The sequence below is a fragment of the Brienomyrus brachyistius genome, chromosome 23 (genome assembly GCF_023856365.1).
Source record: "Brienomyrus brachyistius isolate T26 chromosome 23, BBRACH_0.4, whole genome shotgun sequence".
In the NCBI taxonomy this organism is placed as follows: domain Eukaryota; kingdom Metazoa; phylum Chordata; class Actinopteri; order Osteoglossiformes; family Mormyridae; genus Brienomyrus; species Brienomyrus brachyistius.
Genome location: NC_064555.1, coordinates 18,872,834 through 18,898,432, shown reverse-complemented (window position 1 = coordinate 18,898,432; position 25,599 = coordinate 18,872,834). Strand labels below are relative to the sequence as shown.

The 25,599-nt window shown below is 43.6% G+C and overlaps 1 protein-coding gene, 1 long non-coding RNA gene and 1 other non-coding gene across 9 annotated transcripts in view; all 3 read right to left on the bottom strand.

The window, feature by feature from the left end:
* Positions 1-12,315, bottom strand: part of LOC125719471 (receptor-type tyrosine-protein phosphatase U-like) — a 76,257-nt gene extending 63,942 nt beyond the window's left edge. For all 3 annotated transcript variants that reach the window (XM_048994266.1, XM_048994268.1, XM_048994267.1), the window contains exon 1: positions 12,079-12,315. In XM_048994266.1, coding sequence (XP_048850223.1) covers positions 12,079-12,148 — 70 coding nt within the window. In that variant the 5' untranslated portion in view covers positions 12,149-12,315. The remainder of the gene's footprint in view (positions 1-12,078) is intronic.
* A 133-nt stretch (positions 12,316-12,448) lies between these two features.
* On the bottom strand, positions 12,449-24,457 carry LOC125719264 (uncharacterized). Of its 5 annotated transcripts, none has more exons than XR_007385052.1 (5): positions 24,239-24,457; positions 17,793-18,728; positions 15,716-17,105; positions 13,738-15,638; positions 12,449-13,610 (listed from the first exon to the last, which is right to left on the bottom strand). It is a non-coding gene; the product is annotated as an uncharacterized LOC125719264 (long non-coding RNA). The 5 variants fall into 5 exon arrangements; XR_007385050.1 differs by having other exon boundaries at positions 13,738-16,627; positions 16,946-17,105; positions 24,239-24,450; XR_007385051.1 differs by having other exon boundaries at positions 13,738-13,855; positions 15,330-17,105; positions 24,239-24,415.
* On the bottom strand, positions 24,260-24,396 carry LOC125719679 (U11 spliceosomal RNA). Its single transcript, XR_007385174.1, has one exon. It is a non-coding gene; the product is annotated as a U11 spliceosomal RNA (small nuclear RNA).
* Positions 24,458-25,599: the final 1,142 nt, after the last annotated feature.

Below are 25,599 nucleotides of genomic sequence, written 5' to 3'. Positions count from 1 at the left end.
AATCAATATTTTGATTTGTTGATTTCGTAATTTTAAAGACAGGGTAGCCCACTCAAACCAGCCACATGCTGAAGTGTGCTTGCAAAAGATATCCTGGAAAATTGTTTAGTAAAACTAGTAAAGTGATCCAAAAAGTAAAGCGTTACCAGTACAAGACTGGTACAAAACAGCAAAACCACAAACATATCTGACAGACTTTGTTAGTAGATAAGTTATATTTGGCTGTATAGTTAATTTTCAACTTTAAAATATCGCAAAAACTTCAATTATCATCCAGCCCTACTCAAAACTCACAATACGTTTCCAAAAAAAATTAATATTATATAGTCAATATGTAGTCCTACCGTATTATGTAAGGATGATTTTCATTTTTGATGATGCGCCTAAGCAACAGGGCTACATTTTGTTTGAACAGCAATTATTTTGAAATAGGGTCGCGGGCATCTGCACGGCTCAAGGCTTGTAGGCATATGTACAACTCAAGGTTCGCGGGCAGTCATAAGGCTGGAGAATCAACGGCATCTGTATGGATCAAGGCTCACAGGCAGCCGTACGGCTCAAGGTTCACGGACGGCCATTCAGCTCAACGTTCGTGGTAGGCCATACGGCTGAAAGCTTGCAGACGGGCGTACGGATCAAGGCTCGCGGGAGGCCGTACAGCTCAAGGCTCGCAAGCATCCAACCAGCTCAAGGCTTGCAGGTATCCATATGGCTCAAGGCTCGCAGGCGGCTACTTAAGGCTCATGGAAGGCCATACAGTTCAAGGCTCACGGAAGGCCATACAGTTCAAGGCTCATGGAAGGCCATACAGTTCAAGGCTCACGGAAGGCCATGTAGTTCAAGGCTCACAGAAGGCCATACAGTTCAAGGCTCACGGAAGGCCATACAGTTCAAGGCTCACGGAAGGTCATACAGTTCAAGGCTCATGGAAGGCCATACAGTTCAAGGCTCACGGAAAACCATGCAGTTCAAGGCTCACAGAAGGCCATACAGTTCAAGGCTCACGGAAGGCCATACAGTTCAAGGCTCACAGGTGGCCATACGGCTCAACATCTGTCTCACCCATTTCTGATTCATTCATCCCATGCACAGTCCCATTGCCTGATAAGATTCCCCACAGCTATTGGCAGTGGGCAAGGGTGGTGGTTATTTTAATGCTGTTTAAAGAATCACTCAGAAGACTGAGCGCCCCAAGCCAACTTAAAGAGTACCAGGAGAGTAGCTGAAGCCATTCAGGTAGTAGAAACACTTATTTAACTGTTCCACGCATGGGACCCCATCTCATCCCCAGGCATACAGTAAGTGTATGGAGAGGCAATCTTGTCGTGATAGAGGAACAGAATAACTATTAAAGCAGTCATCCAGCAACTAAACATATGAGAGAAAAGGTTCAGTAACATTTTTAGGCACAGCTCCACTAAAATTACTCAGCCATAAATTTGATACAACGGATACAGTTAATCAGACCCAACCTCTGACTGCCAGGGGCAATAGGAACACATCAATTAATGTTTTCACATACTTTACAAATGCTGATTAGTCCATATCTATGGGGTTAGGGTTAGCATTATGAGGTTAGGGTAAGGCTCATATCTAGATGACCGCTCCACGGCAGAGACTGCTTCAAAAAAAAAAAAAAGATACCGCTTTACCTTAGGGGACGCAAGTAACTTAGTAAATCAGATACATCTTACATGCAGATCATGATCAAATATAGACACTGCATGAAATACATGATTGATTAATGGTGAATGAATATGGGATCAGTACATAACTAACATTTAGTTCCTAGATAAATTAAGTAAGAGTGTCCTACTACATCATTTGTGCATCCTCAAGATATCAGGGTTCCTACTCTTTTCATGACATTTCCCAGGATGTTTCCAGGCTATTCTTACTGTATGACCCACACTCATTTTTACATTACACTTCACGAAAGGGGTTCCAGTGAAGTCACCTTTAAATCTAAGACCTGCAGCTGCATACACACTAGGTTTCACATATGTGACACATGCTCCAGCAGTTTACAGTGCATTCACGGCCAATTTGTTTTTGTGGTATTAACCTATTTGCATGTACGTTATTCTTTGACTTTTTTTCCAACTCAGTTGAGGCTCTAATCACTGCTAACGCTGTGCATGACAATATATTGCCTTAATACAGCATCTTCATATGAGTTTCATTGAAAGAGGAGCATCTATATTTTTGATGGTATTAAAAATAATACCTTTGGGATTTCTAAATAGGTGCAGTGGTTAGCACTGTTGCCTCACACCTCTGGGATTGGGGTTCAAGTCTCCGCCTGGGTTACATCTGTGTGGAGTTTGCATGTTCTCCCCATGTCGTCGTGGGGTTTCCTCCGGGTACTCTGGTTTCCCCCCACAGTCCAAAAACATACTGAGGCTAATTGGAGTTGCTAAATTGCCCATAGGTATGCATGTGTGAGTGCATGGTGTGTGAGTGTGCCGGCCCCCCATCCTGTGTTGTTCCCTGCCTCGTGCCCATTGCTTCCGGGATAGGCTCCGGACCCCCCGTGACCCAGTAGGATAAGCAGTTTGGAAAATGGATGGATGGATGGATTTCTAAATAGCGAGGTATACCATAATACCATGACACCGCCCAAGCCTAGAAGAAGTTTATCAATGACTTGTCGCTATGGCAGCCAGCTGGGACAATAGTGCAATAGCTACCTTTGTCATTTCAGTTCTGCAATTATCATTAGATCCCTTGATTTCATCATCTGAAATATAAGCGAAATCATGGTACATTCACTACACAACAACTCACCCTCCAAAATTTACTTAGAATTCATTTTCAATTGTGAGTAGCAAAAAAACTGTGCAAGGAATTGTGAAATTGGCCAGGAAAGCATCTTGCTCATTGGTCACAGACTCAAGGATGGAATTCAGACTCAAATGTTCTATGCTCAAAGGTACCAGTCATTGCATGTGACAAAAAACAGCAGGAGGGCTGGGAGATGGTCATCAGCACAGATTCAGCCACAGAAGTTCGGATTAGGGTCAGGGTTAGCGCTGACTGTGCAGTGCAAACCTGTGCTGCTGAAATGACAGCTGCGCCCTGAACACCTTCTCTCAGTCAGCATGAAACACAGCTAAAGAGACAGAAACATTCATACTCCAGCAGCCAATGTTCAGCCTATAGTGAATATAACAAAGATAACACCATTTAAGCTGCTTTCCACCTTTATTATTCATAAGTTTGATGGCTGTCCTGTTTCATTCAGCATGCCAGGTTCATTCTCTAGCTTTTAAATGTAGCAATGCCTGTTGAAATACTCGTGGTTTTATATTCTCCTGCTGCCTGTGTCTCAAAATATTATTGTGACATGCTGTATGAATGTTTGACTTCTTAATGATAATCAAAACCCTAAGCATCCATTATTACAAACTATGAAGACACAAACTCAATAATTAATCTAATTCCTACTGCATTTTTTTCCTGATACCCCTAAGAAACAGCTGTTTTAATATACAACAGCTGTTTAAAAGCTTTACTTGGATTATTCATCTGTGTGTCTTATTTTTTAACCATTTACATCATAGTACTGACTTAGCTTTAATTTGAAAATAGAATCACGAATAATAAATTCTTAATTCTCATGATACATAGAAATATGTGGAAATATCCACCTCAGAAACATTTCACAGGTTCCACAAACTGCATGCGAATGTTCTGAAGGAATCAGGCCACTGCCCAGATCAAATTCTCCCTCAGCAAACAAATTGCCGTTGGTTAGGACGAAGGGCCCCACCTCAGCAGAAAAAGGTGCCAGGCCACACCACTTCTTCGAAAGCAGAGACTCCATGGATGTGAAAAAGGAACAAGGAAAAGATCGAACAGCTATACACATCATCTCTAATGTACATAATCCCCAGCCCTGCTGAGATTCTCCAGTTAAGCCGCACTTGCTAATGAGGCTAGCTGCTAACTGATTCAGATAACAAAATACACACCCTACTCTTTCTTCATTCTTATTTTCCCACTGCTAGAAGGTCAAGGAACTCGGTGCATGGTGCGGCAGTGGTTAGTACTGTTGCCTCCCACATCTGGAACCAGTTGCCACCCTAGCTCTGCGATTGTGAAGTTTGTATGTGCTCCCTGTGTTACCATGAGGTTTCCTCTGGAAACACCGGTTTCCCCCTCACAGTCCAAAAACATGCTGAGGTTAACTAGAGTTACCACATGGCCTGTACTCATGACTGTGGGAGTGAGCCCTACAACGCTTTGGTCCACTCCATCCTGGGTTATTCCCTGCCTTGTGCTCATAGTCTCCATGATAGACCCCCATGACCCTGAGTAGGATAAGCAGATACATGGATTTGATGGTGTTTGCCTATGTCTACATTTCCATGTTGGTGTGTGATTTTTGTATGTGTGGTAGCTCATTTGTGTTTGTGGTTGTATGCATTTGTCTCTGCAAATCCATCCATCCATCCATTTTCTAAACCACTTATCCTACTGGATCACGTGGGGTCCGGAGCCTATCCCGGAAGCAAAGGGCACGAGGCAGGGAATAACCCAGGATGGGGGGCCAGCCCATCGCAGGGCACACTCACACACCATTCACACACACAGGCACACCTATGAGCAATTTAGTAACACCAATTAGACTCAGCATGTTTTTGGACTGTAGGGGGAAACCGGAGTACCCAGAGGTACCGGAGAACCCCACGACGACATGGGGAGAACATGCAAACTCCACACAGATGTAACCCAGGCGGAGACTTGAACCCGGGTCCCAGAGGTATGAGGCAACAGTGCTAACCACTGTACTACCATGCCGCCCCTCTCTACAAATCATCACAGCAAATTTGCACAAGACAAGCACCTCATTTATAACTTTACTTGCTTAAAAGTACATTTAGTTTCTGATAAACATTTGCCTTCTTTTGAGTTGTTTTTGATTAGGAGTGAAATACTGTTCACCCAAAAAAAAATGGAGTCAGTGGTAAGTCTTGACAAATATCATAATGCAAGTGTGTGCGTGTTCATCATGGGGTTTGCATCAGGCTCCCTAAGAGGTGCCTTCATAAGCACCTCCATCGAAGGCATCACGGCGTAGCATGATAGGAAGACGATGCACAGTGTAGCTTTCAAATAAATGGGTACTTCACTATATAACAAGACTCAGACACACATATGAAACAAATGGGATGATGAGACATCAAAACAAGGCAGCTAGATTAGGTGAGGATAAACAAGGGCTAGAATTACATGTGAGGAAAAGCAGAGGGAACACGAGCAAAACACCTACAACAATCACAGTACTACTGGTGAGCAACACATACAATGACCAACTAAAGAACAGATCAAAGGCAAGGACATATATACACTGGTAACCAGGACTAAACAAAGAAACAGGTAAGAGCCATTAACAATAAACCAAACACTACAGCTGGGAATAATAAGACAAGGGTGAGGGTCATAATCACTGAACACTAAGGATGGCCAGCGACACCTGCTGGTCAAACAGGGACTGATCCTGATCTAAGGAGCCTTTAGGGCTGAAGCAGCATTGCTGCTTATCAGATGGGCAATCCCCGAAACCTTAACCGGCCACAATACTGAACAAGCACAAGCCTGAAACCCAAGAGGCCTGCGTCAGCAGCTGCCTCCCCAAGCCAAATCAGCCTCACTAAAGTACAGTAAAATGTAAATGAACACCCCCCCCCCCATCTGCTGAGGCGCTGTGTAATCCCTCTTAAGCTGGCTCTTAATGAAACAGGTGCCCAAGTGGTCAACTGGGATAGAAAAGAGGACCAGGAGGATCTCTTTAGTGGGAGTTGTGTCCTTCTAACAAGGCTTCAAAATAACAGCTCCCTTCGCTTCAGCAAGCATCATCCATGTGACTGGCAGTTTTAATTAGAACTTACAGCTTAAAAGCTGATACAAAAGTGGGGGGAAGGGATTCACTGACAAGCTGAACATATGCTGCTGCACGTCTCAACACAATAACGGGGTTCTGGCTTTCCAAAATGCAAAAGCCATAGTCGCGGTCTGATATCAGCCCCCTGTATAGTAAGTGATGCTTAATTAAGCTCAGCTGTTCATGTCTAGCTCTATGATTTTAGGCATTTTATTTTCTTTTATTTCCAGACCAGTCAGAATTCAGTTTCGCACTGTTTAAATATGCAACTACAGGTAAAGATATATCGATCAATGTATTGAAAAAATCAAGATATCAGCAACGGATGATGAATCATATTTAAACTGCATCAATATTCAAAATTAGTGGAACCAGAGTGAAAGACACAGCTACTAAAATAATAGAGATGATTGCACTGGACAAGCATTTTTCTTCAGGGAAGGACAAGGGGTTTTGTTGCTCCAAGACCATTTATTAAGGGTCTCAAAAGGGGCAGAGTGTGACTCAGGGGGTTAGCACCCTGGGCCCATAATCGCTGGTGCAAATCCCCGGCCCAGAAAACTGATGCTGCCATTGGGCTCCTGAGCGAGGCCCTTAGCCCCCCGCCCCAGGGGTGCCGCATGTTGGCTGACCTTACGCTGTAATCCCCAAGCTTGCTCTCACCTCTATATACTCACCATTGGCATCCTGGTATGGTATGCTAGCTGCTCCGTGGCTCACAAGAAGACCCTCCAGGGAGTCATCAAATCAGCACAAAAAATTACCAACATAACAGCTACCTTTACTAGAGGACATACATATATACAGAACCTGATGTCTTTTACGGGCCACAAGAATCATCAGGGACCAATCTCACCCAGGCCCCAACCTCTGCACTCTGCTGCCCTCTGGAAGGCAATACAGGTATATTAGAACATACACTTACCTGTACAGACTACTGAAAAGCTTCTACCCGAGCACTATCAAAGAACTGAACGCAGTTAAATAACTGTTTGTTGCATCTATGTCTTTCACTGTCACCCAGGGCATCAATGGGACAAAAATGCAATATCCCAGGGACTCATTGCACTTATTGGCCTGGCCGTATTTAAACATAAATAAGAAAAAATTACATTGGTGGTACTTGTGCCTGTTAAACATAGCTCCACAAAAGAAGCGTGAAACTAGGGCTTTGGAAATATCGTGCATTTATTGAACTTAAAAAATATATAGATCTTTTTAACAGTGGATTTCCTTGAACTCTAAATATAATTTAACTGAGAAACAAAGAAAAGGGGGCTGGAAAGAGGGTTACACTGAGCTGATTACGGAAGACAACACAGGAGCATCATTGCAAAATTAAATGTGGCACAATAATCAATGTATCACGATCGTTTTGCTAACCGCTGGAAGCCAAAATCATAATTGAAATTAAAATTCGATTAATTGCCCAGCCCTACCTGGAACCGAGCCTGAAGAGTAAACTAGGCAGGACATGTGGACCCAACCTAGCGGTGGCAGCGCATGAGACGGATCCCCAGAAAGGAGGGTCATGGAGAGAGCAGATTAGCAGTTTCCGACAGCTTGCTGAGCTGAAATCAATAACACCACCCGCCCTGGGTCCACAGTGACCAGTCAAGCCATCTGTCTTCAAGTGCTTATTTATTAATATATTTATCTCTGTATGACCATGAAAGCATTGCTGTCTCAAAGCTGAACACTTTACATAATGTGTATCTTAAACAGAGTGCCGCTGCCAGTGCTGATATTTTTCATTTTACAAATTCTCCAGTCAATTCAGACATCTGCAGTAGGGGAATTCAGGTAAGAAGGGGGCAGCGTTGCTATGGTTATGGTCCACAAGACGATCTTCTTCCTGCAGCTGCATTCTTGGGCTGACGGCCACCCGCCGCAGCTGCAGATTTACAAGGTAATGGCATTTCAGCTGGCCCTGCCAGGCAGATGGCAGAGCTCTGCAGTGCACTGACTAGCTCACACCTGGGATAGGGGCTGTGCTCCTCCACAGTGGTGGCATGCACCTGGAAAATAACGGCTGTATGATGGTTTTGATGTGGCTGTATCTCAGGCAGCTGCTTTCTGACACAGACAGGAAATGGCTGTGCATAAGCCATTAGTGAAACACAAAGATAAAAACGCTACACAGCCAGTGACAAAGAGAACATGGGAGGAAGGGCTCTGGCTTTCCTGTGCTTCCACATGAGCACCACGACCAAACGCAGCTGTTAGTGAACCTCATTTCTATTTAAGCAATAGGCAGAACAAAGAAACATCAGCTGTGATAAGGGCAGAACAAGTTCTAAAGATAACAGAGATAAATATTAGGACAGGTACATCAGTTCCACTAGGTCCAAGAGTACACAGACAACCAAAGCACACATAAACTAACATACAAGCACAGACATACACTGTACATATTGCAGGACATTGCTTGAGATGGGAGTATCATTACAGTGGGTTAAACATTCAATATTCATTCTTTAAACAATGAGAGGTAAATCCCAAAAGACCTAACACATTGTGTGATGCACCTCAGAAACAAATATATAAAAAATGTTCCATATACTACACGTGTACCTATTTGCACACAGGGAGATGATGCCCATACAACAAGTCATGAGTAAGGACAGACTCACACATTAGCTTACATAAGCTACAGTACTGCTACGACACTAACTCCAGCTCCACACTCTAACTGGCAAGGTAATGGGTTCTACATGCTTGCCACATGCCAACACAAAGACCTGCATGGGAAATCATATCCAGCAAATACGACCATCATGTATCAAAATCAGAAGGTGTATGTAGTTAAACATCACCTCAAGATCACATGACATTGGGGCAACTGCAGAAAATGACTTTTTTTTTCAGAGGTTAAAGACATTGGCTGTTCTGCACATGTCGAAAATGAGCACCTTACTGTGACATTAAAATGAAACGATGCTTTATTTGCCATTAGTTGCCATACGAGTACAGTTACACTGGAGTGCTTCTTTTTACATATGCCATCATGCTCTCCTTTGAGACACTCACATGCATATACAGCTGAGAGTGAAGCCTGGGCCATTCATGCAGCATGAACCGGCGCACTGATTGTGTCTCTGTTGCGGACGGCTTGCACTGCCCATGCTGCCATGTGTCTGCCAAAGAGCCATGCTCACATCTTTCCTGGGTCCTTTTCTGCTATAACTCTCGGAAATAGACTGGCAGGCTTGCATTCATAGATGCTAAAGATACCGTATAACACATGAATTTAGAGGTAATAAGGTTTATTTTTGCAAAAAGTGAGAACTGGAGTCCTGTGCTCTCTTCCTGTTTTTCTGCTGGGTGACATTTACAACACATTTCCCCTGGTCTTTGACTTCTGAAAATGTTTTATACTGAAAAGAAATAATATCAACTTCTCTCTACTCATCGCATCTGCCATCTTAACCCCTGTTTCATTTTTCATCCTCCCCTAATAGAATAAGTGCTGAAATGGCTTCACACAGTATGCCCCAAGAGTGTTTAAAATGACTTCACCACTTTACTGGTGATTCAGTGACACTCGCCCAGCATTAAAGTACAGAGGTGGCAAGGTGGGGACCACAGAGGTCCGGCGGGAAGCAGGAATCACACTCCACCCTGCTAAGAGACTCCCCAAAAGGTAGTCACACCACCAGTCCACAGTCCAGCAACCAGCGTCCATCTAAACAACAAATCTCAAATCACAAAAAAGTACAAAATAGATAGGAAACAAGGCTATATTATGAATAGAACCCAGATTGACATACGTGATGCAGTAATACTACAAGAATATATCAAAATAGAAATGTTTAGTAACACTCTCTGTGAACTTTATCAGTTGTTCAGAGAAACACGTTTTTTTCTTTTTCCTTCACTGTTACTGAATCAAGGCATTACATTAAGGCAAAACATACATCCAATTTCTGTAACCGCTTGTCCTATTCAGGGTACTGGGGGGGGGGGGGGGGGGGGGGGGTCCAGAGCCTATACCACAGGCTACAGGCACAAGGCAGGAAACAACCCAGAATGGGGTGCCAACCCATGGCAGGGCACACTCACACAGCAGTCACTCACACCTATGGGCAACTTAGAAACTCTAATTAGCTCCAGCCTGTTTTTGGACTGGTGGGAAACTGGAGTACCCAGAGGAAACCCCACGACGACATGGGAAAAACATGCAAACTCCAAAAACATGGAACCCTGGACGGAGCTTGAACCCAGGTTCCAAAGGTGTGAGGCAACAGTGCTAACCATCACCCCAATGCGAAATGTATAAGATGCAATTAATATGGATAATAATAAATTAGGATTTTCTAAGCTATTAAAACAGCCTCTGCTATTTATAGTGTGCGTGTGGCTGAGTTTGACTGACAGAGAAAGTGGGGCTCCGCGCGGGTCGACAACAAGCGCGCGGACGTGTCTCGCCGAATCAATTACCGCCTTGCTCTCAGGGCACTGGAAGTGCGCAAGTGCCGCCGACTGGAGCGGCGACACGGAGCCGAACTCTTCCTGCTGCGAGCTCCGTCTAAGGCGGGAGCCCCGTTCGCCTAGCGGCAGTCTGTTATGATGAAGGATGGCAGTTCACAGCCGAGCGAGCGGCAGAGCTTCAGGACTTCTGTGTCGTGCGAGGAGGATCGTTGTAAGGACACAAATCACCCTTGCAAATATTTCATTACAAACTTCCCTGACACTAAATACAGAAAGAAGTCTTAAGAACAGTGTACCTTCAGGGGTTCGTTGGATTACATTTACAATTTTTTTTTTAAAGGTTTCAACCAAGCTGGTTATTAGCGCAAATTTCCAGCTACAGCTTTATTTTTAAAATAAACCTGCGACGTGATGATTTTATTGCAGCTAGTTCTAGCATAAGCTCTGGCAATGAACCAACTGTGTAGAAAAGATTATGGATAATGGATAGTTGTTGAACCGATGCCAAATAAACACATTCCGACATCTCAGCATTTATATATTAAAATAATCTCAAAACCTTGTTTATTTTGAATGGGTTGAGGTTTACGAATCAAATTCTACAATTGAACGAACTAGACAACGCGGTTTATCTGCTCTGTGGAGCAAACAGAAATCCGCACGATTTTGCGGCATCGAGGGACCCTGCTCCGTAAGTGCAGGACTTTCATTTCACACGTCGCCGCATGGTATTCCCACTGATGTATCTGGATCAGTTGAATTCAGTCGTATAAATAACTGGATGTTTAACTATCCTTAAACTTCCAAGCTGCGAGTATGGATAGCTTCCAAGAGCTTCCATCCCTTAACGGTCACTATTTATAAGGCGAGCTCTTTAAACCGCCGCAGGCGATCGCTGAGTATGCCCTTAGAAATTTTAAACAGGTTAGATAATTAGACAGATGCATTGTATTAACACAGAAAAATAAAAGGGAAAGTGCTGCATAAGATATTCGTTAGTACCAAAGCAATATAGAAACAATAATCGAAATGTTAACTTTGCTTTAATAAAGCCATGGACGACGAATTTCAGGTTATTTATTTAAGTAAGTAATTTAAGATTAACATTAAATAGCAATCATTATATTTATTCAAAATAACTTGAGTAAACTGAGTGTCAACTACAGACTGGAATTGAGTGATTTTGGTAAAGAATCCCAAAGGGCAAGAGGATGCAGGTAAAGCCAGCGCACAAAGCGATTCTCCATGGCCCACAGGTAACAGCTGCGCCACCCCAGAACATCAGATCCGCTATTCAGATTATAAACCTGACGTCTTACTCAATGAGATTAATAAAACATCTTTCTATACGATCTTACACGGCAGCAAAATAAGGACGCATAAATAAAGACCCGACGGACCGAAGCCGTACTGCGCTAGCTCTCAAAAACACCGAAAAGAGGCACTTAGCTTATAAGCCAAAAGAATTCTTTTTTAAAATCCATATGAACTACAAAGAACAATAAGAATTCGATTGTGTTCATATTCCATTAACTGAGAGCGCAACGACTTAGACTGGATGAGAGTTTAAATAATCCATCGAAAACATCTGGACCACTTTCTAGCGTGACGATAAACAAAACAGAAAATATTTCACATGTAAAACAGTACAAAAACAGCTGAAGCAGGGGAACACTGGTTCTGGCTAAATGAAACGGAAACACTCGGCTCGAAACTGCGGCAACTTCCTAAGGGTACGCTAACTTGACCACATTTTTTACCTGTTGGCCCTTCGGTGCCGTCAGCGTAGACGTGAATAGCCAGCATCACTAAAAAGGCGCCCGACTGCATCTTTAATGTTAGGTCCCGTTAGGCTGGTCAGCAGAAATGACAGCAGGGCTTCGGGCTGACGGCTCGCAGCCTCCTTACCGGCTCCCTTTGATTCCCGCTTTTCTGCTAGAGCCAAATCAGGACTCAGCTCTTGAGGAGCAGCGCGCGAGCCGTTCGCCGTGAGTGACGTCAGTATGAACAGGTGAAACGCCGAATTTCTGCACACCAACTTGTGTTTCCCTCAAGCTCGAAGGCGGTCATGTGCAGTCCAAGCTCGCCGCCATGTGGTGATGTTTAATAATAACAACAATCAAACAAGAATTTTGTTTGGTCGGTTTAATAAACTGTTTAAATTGTTATCATAATGACCCTGTTTCACACATACATAAGTGTAAATGTGTCTGTAATGAGTTGAAAACAAAATGCAAAACAAAGAAAAAAATATATACAAGGAATCAGTGGGCTTTAAATGGTGAACTTTTTGGTAGGTGGACTCTGGCAGGAACTGTACAGGGTCCCTATGTGGGCAGAATGCAAGGTCAGAAGTCACCGAGGGAGCTGAGAAACCCTCCTCTGTCTGCACTAGAAAGGGACAGGCAGGGCCATGCAGGTCTGTCAGGGTCAATGGTTCTTCACTTCATTATTCTACTTTTGGTCAACCCATTGGATCGACGGCTGAAAGATGAATTATACGTATACTTGGTGTTAAAAGAAGAATGTGGACAGATCCAAAAGAAAAGCTGAAGTACTTAAAACAGTAAGCGGTGGTTTAACAACTAAATAAACCTCACAGCTGATATAGGCTGCTGTCTGCAGCCTGATACAGGCAAAGATAAGATGTATGAGAGGAGTGGGGTACTAACCCAACAACAAGCCAGTAAAGTGCTGCGGTGAGTTGGATACAATCCAACAACAAGCTAGGCAAGGTGCTGAGGTCACATCCTACACATTACTCATAGTATCGCCCATTAATAATAAAGTAGACAATGTGAACAGTAAGTTACAGGTTTGTATCCCTCAAGCACAACGCTGCAGTAGCCCTGAAGAGAGTACTTAACCTGACACTCTTCACAGACTAGTACACACACATCACGGTACCCACACATCTATAATAAGTACACATGCAGAAGATGCTCGGCAGAACACTCATATTTAAAGTTGAAGAATGAGGAATTCTAGCCAAGCAAAAATCATTACATTATTGAACCACTGCATCCGGAAACAAAACAGCAGATCACATGAAATCATTGACAGTTTTTCTTCCCATTGGCAATTAATTCAGCAGCAACATCCAAGATGGACCTTCCAAGGCTTCCAAAGTGGACAGAAAATGATTCCAGTTGGACAGAGAATGATTCCAGTTGGACAGAGAAGGCTTGGCTTCCAAGGTGGACTGCTATGGTATGACTGCAGCAGCATTAAGGGCTGGAGTAGTGATAAATAAGTGTTGGTTCAGAGCTTCTTTCAACTCTTCATTCTGTATCTGAAGAAAATTATCAAGACATTTTGTTTAATCAGTTTCATAAACTATTTAATTTGTTGAAATAATGTTGTTATGAATTATACAGAAATCAAGAACTTGATGAAACTCCCAGTTACAATATGCTTACTTATTTTGCCCAGAAATGTGTCCAGGCCACTTATGTGAGGCTCATAAGTGCTCATACGAAGTTTAAATGAAGCATTAACAGCAATGCGTGTTGTATCCTTCCTCTCCTTGGTCTCTCTCTTTTGTAGAAAGCAGAAAAATTATAAATCCATTGTGAGTCCACTTTAAATACTTCCATAATTCAGTCCAGTCACTCTGCTTGGAATATATTGTACTTTGGAGGGAAAGGGAACACTGAATACCTTTGAGTCTCAGAAAGGGTTTGGCTTTTAAATTGCTTACGTGCTGAAAAAATTAGCAATTTGTTAAACTGGGGTAATAATGGTTAAATTAAAGGGCTAAGCATTTGGGTCCAATAAAAACAGACGGCAGCTGTACACTGACTGGAGACGTCCTGTCCCATTATTCACAGGACAGGAGAAAAGAATCTGGCAACACGGCAATAGGGAAAAAAGATTAAGAAGGAATCGTGTGTAAGACTCTGTAGGGTAAATGGGGTCCAACAAGCCGGGGTCACATTGTAGATAAAGCTCCACTGACCCTAAGCAGTGCAATGTGCTAGAAGTCCAGACATGGTGTTTGTGTGTTTGCGTGTCTGTGGGGATGGGGGGCTGTTTGAGTCGTTGTGTGTGTGTGTGCGTGTGCTGAGGGCCGTTTGCTGTTTAGTGCAGTGTATGTGTGAGTGTGTGTGCCTGTGTGGGGGTCCGGGCTGTTTGGGACAGAGTGTGTGTGTGTGTGTGGGGAGGGGGGCAGATGCTGTTCGGGGCAGTTTATGTGTGAGTGTGTGTGATTGTGTGGGGGTCCGGGCTGTTTGGGACAGTGTGTGTGTGGGGGGGCAGATGCTGTTTGGGGCAGTTTATGTGTGAGTGTGTGTGCCTGTGTGGGGGTCCGGGCTGTTTGGGACAGTGTGTGTGTGGGGGGGCAGATGCTGTTTGGGGCAGTTTATGTGTGAGTGTGTGTGCGCATGTGTAGGGTTCCGGGCTGTTTGGGGAAGTGTGTGTGTGTGTGTGGGGGGGGGGGGGGGGGGGGGGGCAGATGCTGTTTGGGGCAGTTTATGTGTGAGTGTGTATCCAGGGGGGGGGGCGACTGTTTGGGGCAGTGTGTGTGTGGGAGGGGCAGCTTTATGGTGTTCCTCACAGCTGGAGTGCACATTTGATCCCCAATCACTGAGCATTTCAGCCCAGCAAGGCATTCCAGACCCCCCCCCCCCCCCAATCATGACATCTCCAACAGGGATTAGGCCAAATAAAAGCTGCGAACAGTAAAAACAGATACGTCTTCCTACACAAAACAATCCATCCATCAGGTGAGCACTCATCCCCGCCAGGGTCTCCCAAAAAAACCCATTTGTTTTTGGCTTGTATAATTTGGCTGTATCCTGGCTCTTACCTGACCAATATGCTTCTTAACACTTACACATTTATAATGATGTCTGTTATCTTTAAGTTGTTAATAAATAAAGTGGTTAAAGAATTTCTATGTGTAGTCTCTGCGGGTAAAGACTTTCTGTGTGTGGTCTCCCATTCATGTTTTAAACGGCAGATTAGAAAAGACTAGAGCTTTGGTAGCAGAGATGGCAAAGCACCGTCTCACCTCAGTGTGATGGAAAGAGCAAAGGCACAAGAGCAAAAATGACACACTTCAATGCACCATCTGCCTTGGATTCATTCTGCTCCCTGTCTCTTGCTCCAGGCAGCTATATGATTGTCATCTCCTGCATGGAGAAGCGTTTCCTTTTCCTACTGGCAGTGAATCTCCCATATTTTAACAAGCAGTTGGAAGTACATTTACGTGGAGATTCTGCATCTCCCTTCAGTCTGTTTTCACATAATTAGAGTGATTGCTGTCTCATCTTTCATCAGATCTGAGGAGAAGTTTCCTGCCCCCGGTATGGGAAGGAGGCTGTAATGATAAAAGATAGCAGACGGTAGGAAGAGGAAGACTTATCCCAAGAAAATCTGCTCTTATATTCTTCTCACCTGCCTCAGATGCGCTTCCCCGAAATGCACAGCCCTGTGTATGGCCTTCATATGCATCAAACAGCTGCCACCAGCACATCCTTAATTCTGATCTTAGCAAAAATGTAGGATTCAATGGAGAGTTAAAACTTAAACTGCCATTCAATATAGCAACAATCCAATCCTTTTTTTCGGAGAGTGTATTGAATAAGTGTTTGAAAGGATGGACAGACGGGTGGATGGAACAGGCATGAGTGCTAATCTCCCATTTCTCAAACTTACCTTTGAAAACCTATTCTGACCAGCATCACTGAACATCTGAATCATTTCCAGTGCTCAACAGTTGTACTACATCATTCTTCTGGATGCATCCGGAATGAGAATGTATAAATTAGCTAATATCCTTTTTTTCATTAGTCTCTCTTAATTGGACCTGGAGTGGCCATGATACCAACCTGCATTAATGTCCCTTCAGGCTCAGCTCTTCCACACAGGTCAGCGGCAGCAAAGGCAAAACCATAACAATCAGGTTGCAAGACCCCTCATCTGACTGTGGAGACCCGGAGAGCCCACTAAGAGAAAAAGGCTCTGCGCTGCCACCTGGTGGTACCATTTGCAGTCACATTCCCTTAACATTTAGTAATTTTTATTGCAATGCTTTGGGCTCTAATGGTTTGTAACAGATTTTTACAGACTCCAACACATCCCTCTAGGGGGGTCGGCATCATCTAATCAGAAACCATTTACTGGACCTGATTTACAGTTATTCAGGCTGTGATGGAAATCCATGGCAATATCTGCCATTTGGTAGAGAAAGAAGCCCCTTCCCAGAAGTTTCCCACCAAGTCTGTGCTTATCATCTCAGCTCCAAGGATAAAGGATGTGACAATCCTGAATCCTCATGACCATTTCAGACCTGCCACCAGCTGCCACCTGAACAATGTCATACAGTCAGTCAGGGGCAGAGCAAAAAATTCTGAGCTGCTGACAAAACATCCCCTTCGCCCCCCCTTTGGGTCAAACCTTCGGCCCCCTTGCTACACCAAAAGCCCCCAAACCTATACTTCATGCTGGGCCCCCTAAATTCTAACAAAAATATGTTAGTTTGCTTGTTATTTGACTTCTTTAAAATGACAAACAATATAAATAAGTTGAAACTGCCACTACATTAAAAAATAATGGCAGTATTTTTGTACAGTTTAAAAAGTGAAGGTAACCCATACATGGACCAGGCATGCAAGCTAAACTCACCCACTGTGTTTCGAATCAGACACCCCAGCTGTAAAGATTTCACAAACGGGGAGAATGGTTCTTTCTGTTTGTGCTTTGTGTTTATGTCATAAAAATACTGAATTTGGATTATCCTCTTTGCAGATCTCACCCAGTTGATGACGTCTTCAGTGCTATGCATCTATTAAAAAAAAAAAACATGTATAAAAAAGCATAAAACACACATTTCAGAGACGACTGCATAGGAATGCTGATCACGCCAAGGTCAGTGCATGGCAGGATCCCATTCGTTCGTTTTTTTAATGAACAGGGATAATTACGTATTTTTGCTTTTTGTTTTTACAACAGTCAGCAAGTGCACAGTACTGCCAAAGTAATATTAATATGCCAAAGTATGCAGCGATTCTGCCTTCGAAAGCCAGCTTCAGAAGATGGCCTGATCTCGGGGTGTAGATTGTGAAAGTGTTCGATCAGGCCTCTCCAGACGTCTGGCTCTTGATGCCCTTCTGAAGATGATCAGGGGGCTGCGGGATGGTAAGTCTGCCCCTTCTCCTCCAAACCTGCTCAGCATGACAGAAGTATTTTCGCACTGTCAACTTGCTACTCTCTTCAGAGAGAAAAAGAGGCTTCATGATTCCATGTCTCTCAAAGTCACACAGAGGTCCAACAAATTTTTACAAAGCATTATTAAAAGGTTGTACTGAGTGTGCAGCTGGCAGGGGGGAGCAACTTGGGTACAGTTCAGCCGCACAGCAGCTCAGTGCGTGTTACTGCGCTCCCTCCATCTTTTTCCAGCTCTTGTTCTTTCTCTCTATGGCTCTGTGACCTTCTTCACATGGATGGCTCCTCCTCCCCCAGCGCGTCTTACCTGTCCAGCTCTCGCTGGCCGTGCTGCTCCTCCTAAACGACCATGAGCTACACATGGTGGAGTCACCCCACTGCTGCTTCCACACTTCTTCCAGACCTCATGGAGGACTCCCCCATCCACGTCTTCTACTTGCATCATCTCCCCATGCACTAGCAGCCCAGATGCGTCCTCGACTGTGCCGACTACCTCCATCTAACTCTGCACTAGTACAGAACCCACATGTCTGCCAGCCAGTTGCCCTCCCAGTCAGAGTTCTACTGCTCCCACTGTGTTATTCCCTGGAGCTGGGTCGATCTTGATAACCACAGTATGTACGGGCCCTCATCCTGCCCCTCCTCAATGCCCGGCTCTTGCACCAGCACCATACTCCTCTGCTTCCAGCTTCACCCCTTCTGCATGCCCACCCCCTCACTGTCTGTAGCCAGATACTGTACTGAAATGGAGCAGCCGGAGGCCAGCGTGCTGCAGCGTGAGGGTGCTGGCTAGCTGGCCCAGAGGCACCACAGGAAACAGGACAGCGAGGGGGGGGGGCACTGTGCTGTGCACACAGGCTGAAGATGTGTGCTTGCCAGGCGGCTCAGAAACAGTGGCCAGCGATGCCAGTGCAACATTCTGCCGTGTCTGGGAGCGAGCCAGCCAATCTGGAACCTGGGAGCAAGCCAGTGAATCAGGCATCTGGGAATAAGCCAGCCAATCAGGTGCCTGCTTCTTCTGCTCTTCCAGTTGCTCTGCCAGGTCTGTCAGAGGTCAAGGTGCATCAAACAGAATATAGTACAAACTGCTAAGGAAGACTTAGCACACAGTGGCATGTGAAGGCCAGCCAGATTCTAGCAGTGTGAGCCTCCTGCCTCGAGGCTGTTTACTGGAGCTGCTGGGTCTTTTTCACCATGTCCAGCAATCCGAACCCCAGGGCTAATCCGCTTAGCACTACCATGTCTATAGATAATCAACAAAAAAAAAAAAAAGTTGAAAGAAAAACAAAAAAACAACTTAATATAAAGCACAAAATGTATTCATGATGCCTTATTGTTAAAGTAATAGTAGCACATTATTGCCTTCTATGAGTGCCTGTACGTCTTCTAAGGCGCCATCTACTGAAAGGGCACCAATTAGGCGGTGATGTGTTACTACGGCATCATCTACTGAGTATGGCGCCGATTGGGCAGTGATGCATTCCTAGGGTGCCATCTACTGAGCGGGACGCCGATTGGGCAGTGATGCATTCCTAGGGCGCCATCTACTGAGCGGGTAGCCGATTGGGCAGTGATGCATTCCTAGGGCGCCATCTACTGAGCGGGATGCCGATTTGGCATTGATGCATTCCTAAGGCATCACACAGGCTTCCACAGGAATTTTGCATGCTTCCACCAATTTTGCATACTTGCTGAGAACTGCATGCACCTCATGAAAAAAGGAGAGATGCAAATCTCAGTAGCTATAAAATCAGACTTGCCGAATAATGCATCCCCCTTTAATTTTCTTTTTATACACAGTAGAATCAAGTAGTTTTACCAGCAAGTCTTAGGCAGCTTTCACTTAGTGTAAATTTCAGTTATCCTGGATGAAAAAAGGGAAATGCAAATATTGACATGCTGAATAATGCATCCCACTGTATTATTGTTGTTTTTCATAAACCTCAGGACCAAATGGTGCCACCAGCAAAGGAATAGTCAAGGTCTATTCAAAGACTTCTAAGCAGAAGAACCTACGAGAGACTCTTTTTGCGGCCAAAGGTACAACAGATGACACAAGGACTGACTGACAACCAGGATCAACAAGCCAGATACTACAACAGGACAGCAAAGGATATATATACATTTTGGAACTGGGAGACAGAGTTCAGCCATTAGAACCCAATACAGTTTAGAGGAAAGCAATGGTCATCAAGCCGGTGGATCCAAGATCCTACGAAGTGGAAATAAACAAAGGAAGGGTTCTGAGGAGGAACACTCGAACCTCAGAAAAGACAAGGACTCACCACTCAATACCACACACTAGGAGGCTAGGACAGTGCACACTGCACCAGACACAGGACAAAAAGGATCTGTGATCAGGAGGCTAGGACAGCGCACACTGCACCAGACACAGGACAAAAAGGATCCGTCATCAGGAGGCTAGGACAGCGCACACTGCACCAGACACAGGACAAAAAGGATCCGTCATCAGGAGGCTAGGACAGCGCACACTGCACCAGACACAGGACGAAAAGGATCCGTGATCATGAGGCTAGGACAGCGCACACTGCACCAGACACAGGACAAAAAGGATCCGTGATCATGAGGCTAGGACAGCGCACACTGCACCAGACACAGGACAAAAAGGATCTGTGATCATGAGGCTAGGACAGCGCACACTGCACCAGACACAGGACAAAAAGGATCTGTGATCAGGAGGCTAGGACAGCGCACACTGCACAAGATACAGGACAAAAAGGATCTGTGATCGCGCCCACAAAATCAGGAACTGTTTCTTCTACAGGGGACACTGGAGGGACTGACACTGTCCTTACTAGGTATGGGCATTGGGTAGTCAGACCATTCCACCTGAGCGTTTATACTGTTAGTTTTTCAGCATTTTTTCTGCATTCTGCTTATTTCTGCTGCACTGTCCACTTTGCTGCTGTAAAACAGAAATTTCCCACCCGTGGGACTAATAAAGGCAATCTTATCTTATCTTATCTTATCTTACATGTTTCTGATTGGCTATGTCTGTTTCTAATGCTCAGTTCATGGAACACAATAATGTAACATTGCAGTTATTTTTGGATTGCAAATGTATATAAGGCACTTCCTCTTAATTATCCAGGAAGTAATTGTGGTTACATGTTTACGGTTAAAGGAGGGAGTGAAATTGGACAGGAACAGAATTGTCTGGAACAGGAATCGTATCCAAAGAAACAAAAAAAAAGATGTAATAATAGGATTGTTATGGGTTGTGTTAGTGTTTCCACACGAACAGGCAGAATAAACTGTGTTTTTAACAGAGATAATACAAAAATGTACCCAATCGGAATATCTATATGGTTTTTAATTGTGGTAATACATTCAAATAAGGAAATGTACACTATCGGAACATCGTACTTACGTTTTGAACAGTGATAAAACATTCTGAAAAGGAAATACATGCTATCAGTACAAAACCTCTGTGGTTTTATCGGTGATAACGATTTGATAAGGAAATGAATATCAAGCGCAACATATGTATAGCATGTGATGGAGGAGCTTGCTCCCCTCCAGTACTCATTGTTCCAGTAGTTGTCTGAAATTGTTTTTATTCGAAATATTACAAACGATGAACAAAACGGACAAAAAAATAAGAGTGTGTATGCATGGACGGATTACGGACCGGGCCAGCGGGGCCGCTGCCCAGGGGCCCTTGGGGTGCAGGGGGCCCGTGGGGCCCCTAGCCCAAAACAATTTGCAACGCTTATCAACAATGTATTTTCGTTTGTCTATTTTAGAGGGCCTACATTCTTTGATCCTCTGCATACAAGGGCCCCTGACCCTATAGGGAGGGCGTTTGGCTGGCAAGGGCCCTTGAATTGTGGTGGTTGTGGTGGTGGTGGGGGGGGGGGCTCGCGAACGTTTTGCCCAGGGGCCCACACAACCCATAATCCGTCCCTGTGTGTATGAGAGAAAGCTAGAATATTTTTCCAATGGTGGGTTTAATGTATGCACTAGTTCACAATGGAGAAACTGAGTAAATGCTACTTGTATACGGTTATAACTATAATTACACGTAATAACGGGAAAGCATAATCTCTTAGTTACTTTCTGTCGAATTTTCTTGCTAAATTCATGGGCTAGCGGAGAGCTACGCATGCGCTCTTATTGGGAGTATGCTGTTCCGATAGATACATTATAACGTAAGAACACAGGGGCAAGTTAACCTGGGGCTTACGGCTAACGAAGCCCATGTAGATGGTGCATAACCATAACCATTATACTGAGACAGGGTTACGGAATGGCATGAGACAGGGTTACGGAATGGCAACGTGATGTAGAAAGACACGGTCCAGCGATACTGGCAAAAGGTGTCAGAAAACTCAGTTCAAACAATTCGTCAGTTAATCACGCAAAACGAGGCCATTTTATTTCTTTAAAATACAGTGTGTATACGCAAAATGCAGAACTTACCCAACGTTGCCAACTGGTTTCAGCTGGCTAGCGTGAGATTTTCATTTCGAAACAAGTATGCACGTTCATTTACATGTAACAGTTTTATTACCTTGTAAATAGTCTGTAGGGTTTGAAAACTATCCCCATGTTTTTGATGTAGCCAATTCTAAGTTTATAATGGAATAATATAGACTTGCCGTAAGATTTCTTGCGTGTCACGCCAGATGCATGAGAGTTGACAACCTTGTCCACCAGGTGTTATAGACATAAAGTGAATGGGCTAATAAGCTAGCTAACTAGCTTACACGGTTATTTCATAATGCTGGACATTTTAAGGTCCAATACGTTAGCTAGGGCGGGCAGTGCGACAGCAAACAAAGGTTAAGTAAATGATGCTCGGTTCTTCAATTTTAATTGCCTGCAGGCTACACATTTATGCGAACATCCATACAAAACCTCGCCATGCGACGTGGGCTACATTAAGTCCAATAAACCATGGTCTACTCTTGCGGAAGAACGTAAGCTCAATTGTTGAGAAAGGGAATGCGGAACGTATAGAATGTTCAGCGGCATTAAAACGAGGCTGCCGCCACCCTACAAACAGCGGGACACTCGCCAATCCGAACAAGCATCAAGCGCCGCGCCTCCATCCTCATTTGGCTCGCTCGCGCCCCCTCGGCGTGACGTCTCATGGCGCGACAATACGCACACTCAACGCGCCGTCGTTCTTGCGGTGTTACAGCTGCGTGTATTCATTTTTGGTGGGGTACTACCCATCTAATGATGCCCCGGCAAGTGCTTTCCATCGACTTAGAAATGTCTTTTTTATCTACCGTCTGTAGTTATTGCTTACCATTTTACGATGGTGAATTAATTGTGGACTTGTAAAGCTGCAGTGAACATGCGTTGTGCAGTCCGCAACCATGCAACTGTTATTCACCTTTTAATAACGAAGGATTCAAGAGTTTGACTGTAACCTGAAGTGAAATGCGAGGCGGTCAGCCATAAGAATACAGAAAGCAGTAAGACAGAGTCACAGTATAATAAATATGTAATAAATAAGGAACAGTAAAGTTATCCTGGTAATAAGAGAAACTGAGATCTGAGTTAGAAGAAGACTAGATTTGTGCGACATAGTATCAATAAATTACATGGTGGATAAAGTACATAAACCGCTAGCCTTAAAAAAGACCAATAAGAAATGTCTAAAAATAAAATTAAAACAACTTTAAAGAAAAAAAGTTTAGCTTTTAACACCCTTTGGAATGCAAAAACTCATCTTCTGTCTTACTTGGTCTTACAAAGTGGTGAATTTACCTGACGAAATCTCTCCTTTAACTGCAGTTTTGTGATTTGCTGAGTTTATGTGGGCTTCTAAATCGCTAACACGGGATTTTAATGTAATTTATCTGGAAAATTGTAAGATACTATACATACAAGCAAGCTGCTACTCTGACTCTAAGCTGTCGCTGTGTTGCCGAGGGTGACGATTTCGACGCAGTTTGACCAATTTTTGACCATTACATAAACAATGACCCCGGGCCTCGTTGTGCAATATCCTCGAGTGCAATATTTCAGCTGTTATTCAGATTACGAGATACATTCTATTTATATGCAAAACCACACAAATATACTTGCATGTTTAATATTTATACATCCATCTATCCATCCATTTTCCAAACCGCTTATCCTATTGGGTCGCGGGGGGTCCGGAGCCTATCCCGGAATCAATGGGCACGAGGCAGGGAACAACCCAGGATGGGGGGCCAGCCCATCGCAGGGCACACTCACACACCATTCACTCACACATGCACACCTATGGGCAATTCAGCAACTCCAATTAGCCTCAGCATGTTTTTGGACTGTGGGGGGAAACCGGAGTACCCGGAGAAAACCCCACGACGACATGGGGAGAACATGCAAACTCCACACACATGCGACCCAGGCGGAGACTCGAACCTGGGTCCCAGAGGTGTGAGGCGACAGTGCTAACCACTGCACCACCATGCCGCCCCCAATATTTATACATGTTATCTTCATTACTTTAAATGAGTTTAATTTGTAGCTTTTTCCCCTCCTGTTGTTAACTGATATTTGTTACGTGTGACTATTTCTACTATATGACTTTCGGGACTGTCGCATAATTAGATACAAAAATATTCATAAAAACAAAACTAAAATGCAACCATCACCAACTTATAACACCCAAAGCAGACAAAACTGATTATCTAAAAACACCATATTATCTAAAAGACAAGATTACATCTCAGAGAAAATACTAACTACTCGGGGGGAAAAAGCGTACACTTCGTTAAATTATAACTTAACCTTTTTTTTCCACGAATAAGATGGAGCGCCGAGATAAACGATCATCAGCAGCTCCTTGCCACAAAAATTATGCTTCCGAAATCTCTTGATAGCGATTCCGCAGGGAAGGAGCGATCACCCACTCCTCCCCCGTGCCAAACACAGCAGAAGCCCTTTTTAAACAAATTGCTCGCGGAAGGCTGAAGCCTATCTGTCATCCGACCTATGCGATCACGGTGTGGTTTTGTACACTAATGTGACTACATTAATTCTAACATTAGCGTACTAATATTATAGTTCAGGTTTGACTACACATAATATTGACAGAGTGGGTATTATATATGAATTTTAACGTGGAAAGAAATTAATTTCGTGAAGCGTGAAGTGGAGCATTATGGGATAGAAATGTTTGACGTATACGACTTTCATTGGTCCATATGTGTAGCGCGGACTTAGCCAATTCTGCGAGACATTTTGCTGCCTTAAAAGGATATTTTATGAACAGTAAAGAATATGCGGTTACTTCAATTGCGAAACTGAAACAATATTGAAGTACTTTACTACGAGGTGTCGACAGCCATTGTTATATACTGCCCTTCATCACATCGTTTTTGTAGATTCCTGCGTATACCTATGCGTAAAACAACTTAAAGACACATGAATATACAACCTTGTATATCAATTTTGGAACCTTATTTAGAATTATGATGATTTTCTGTAAATGTGTTGCTAATTTGCATATGTATATCAATTTTGGAACCTTATTTAGAATTATGATGATTTTCTGTAAATGTGTTGCTAATTTGCAAGAACACTTACTTAAACGTAAGGATTTATTTCAGGTTACCTTATGTATAGTTGAAATTTATTTGCAATAATTAATAATAGTCCTTTATCTTGTGGATTGATGGCTATAGGCATTCTCATTCCATTTGAGATTATAAGGACATTAATATAATTAAAACATATTCACTATATAATCTTCTCAAACGGGGGTGATAGATAGGTTAATGAAAGGGAACATGTACAATATATCTATCTATATGATCATTTGTATCCTTTCAGATTAATGGATAATACTGCATTTATGCTAGCAACACCTTTCAACGTGTAGCATTTACTTTTAGCTAAGAGCGTCACTGTGTTTACAATATGGAGGGTGGCAATGGCGTTATGCCCATTGAAGCTGAATGGGCACGTGTCCCTCAGATTTTTGATATCTGATTTTCCATATATATATATTTGATGTATTTTATTACTTTTTATAATATGTATTTATCATAATTTTATACAATGAGTGAAACGTATTCTTGTAATTATATAATATAGATCATACTTCTAAAAGTCACACACCCCCTTCCATTTGGTATTGGTTTCCTCCA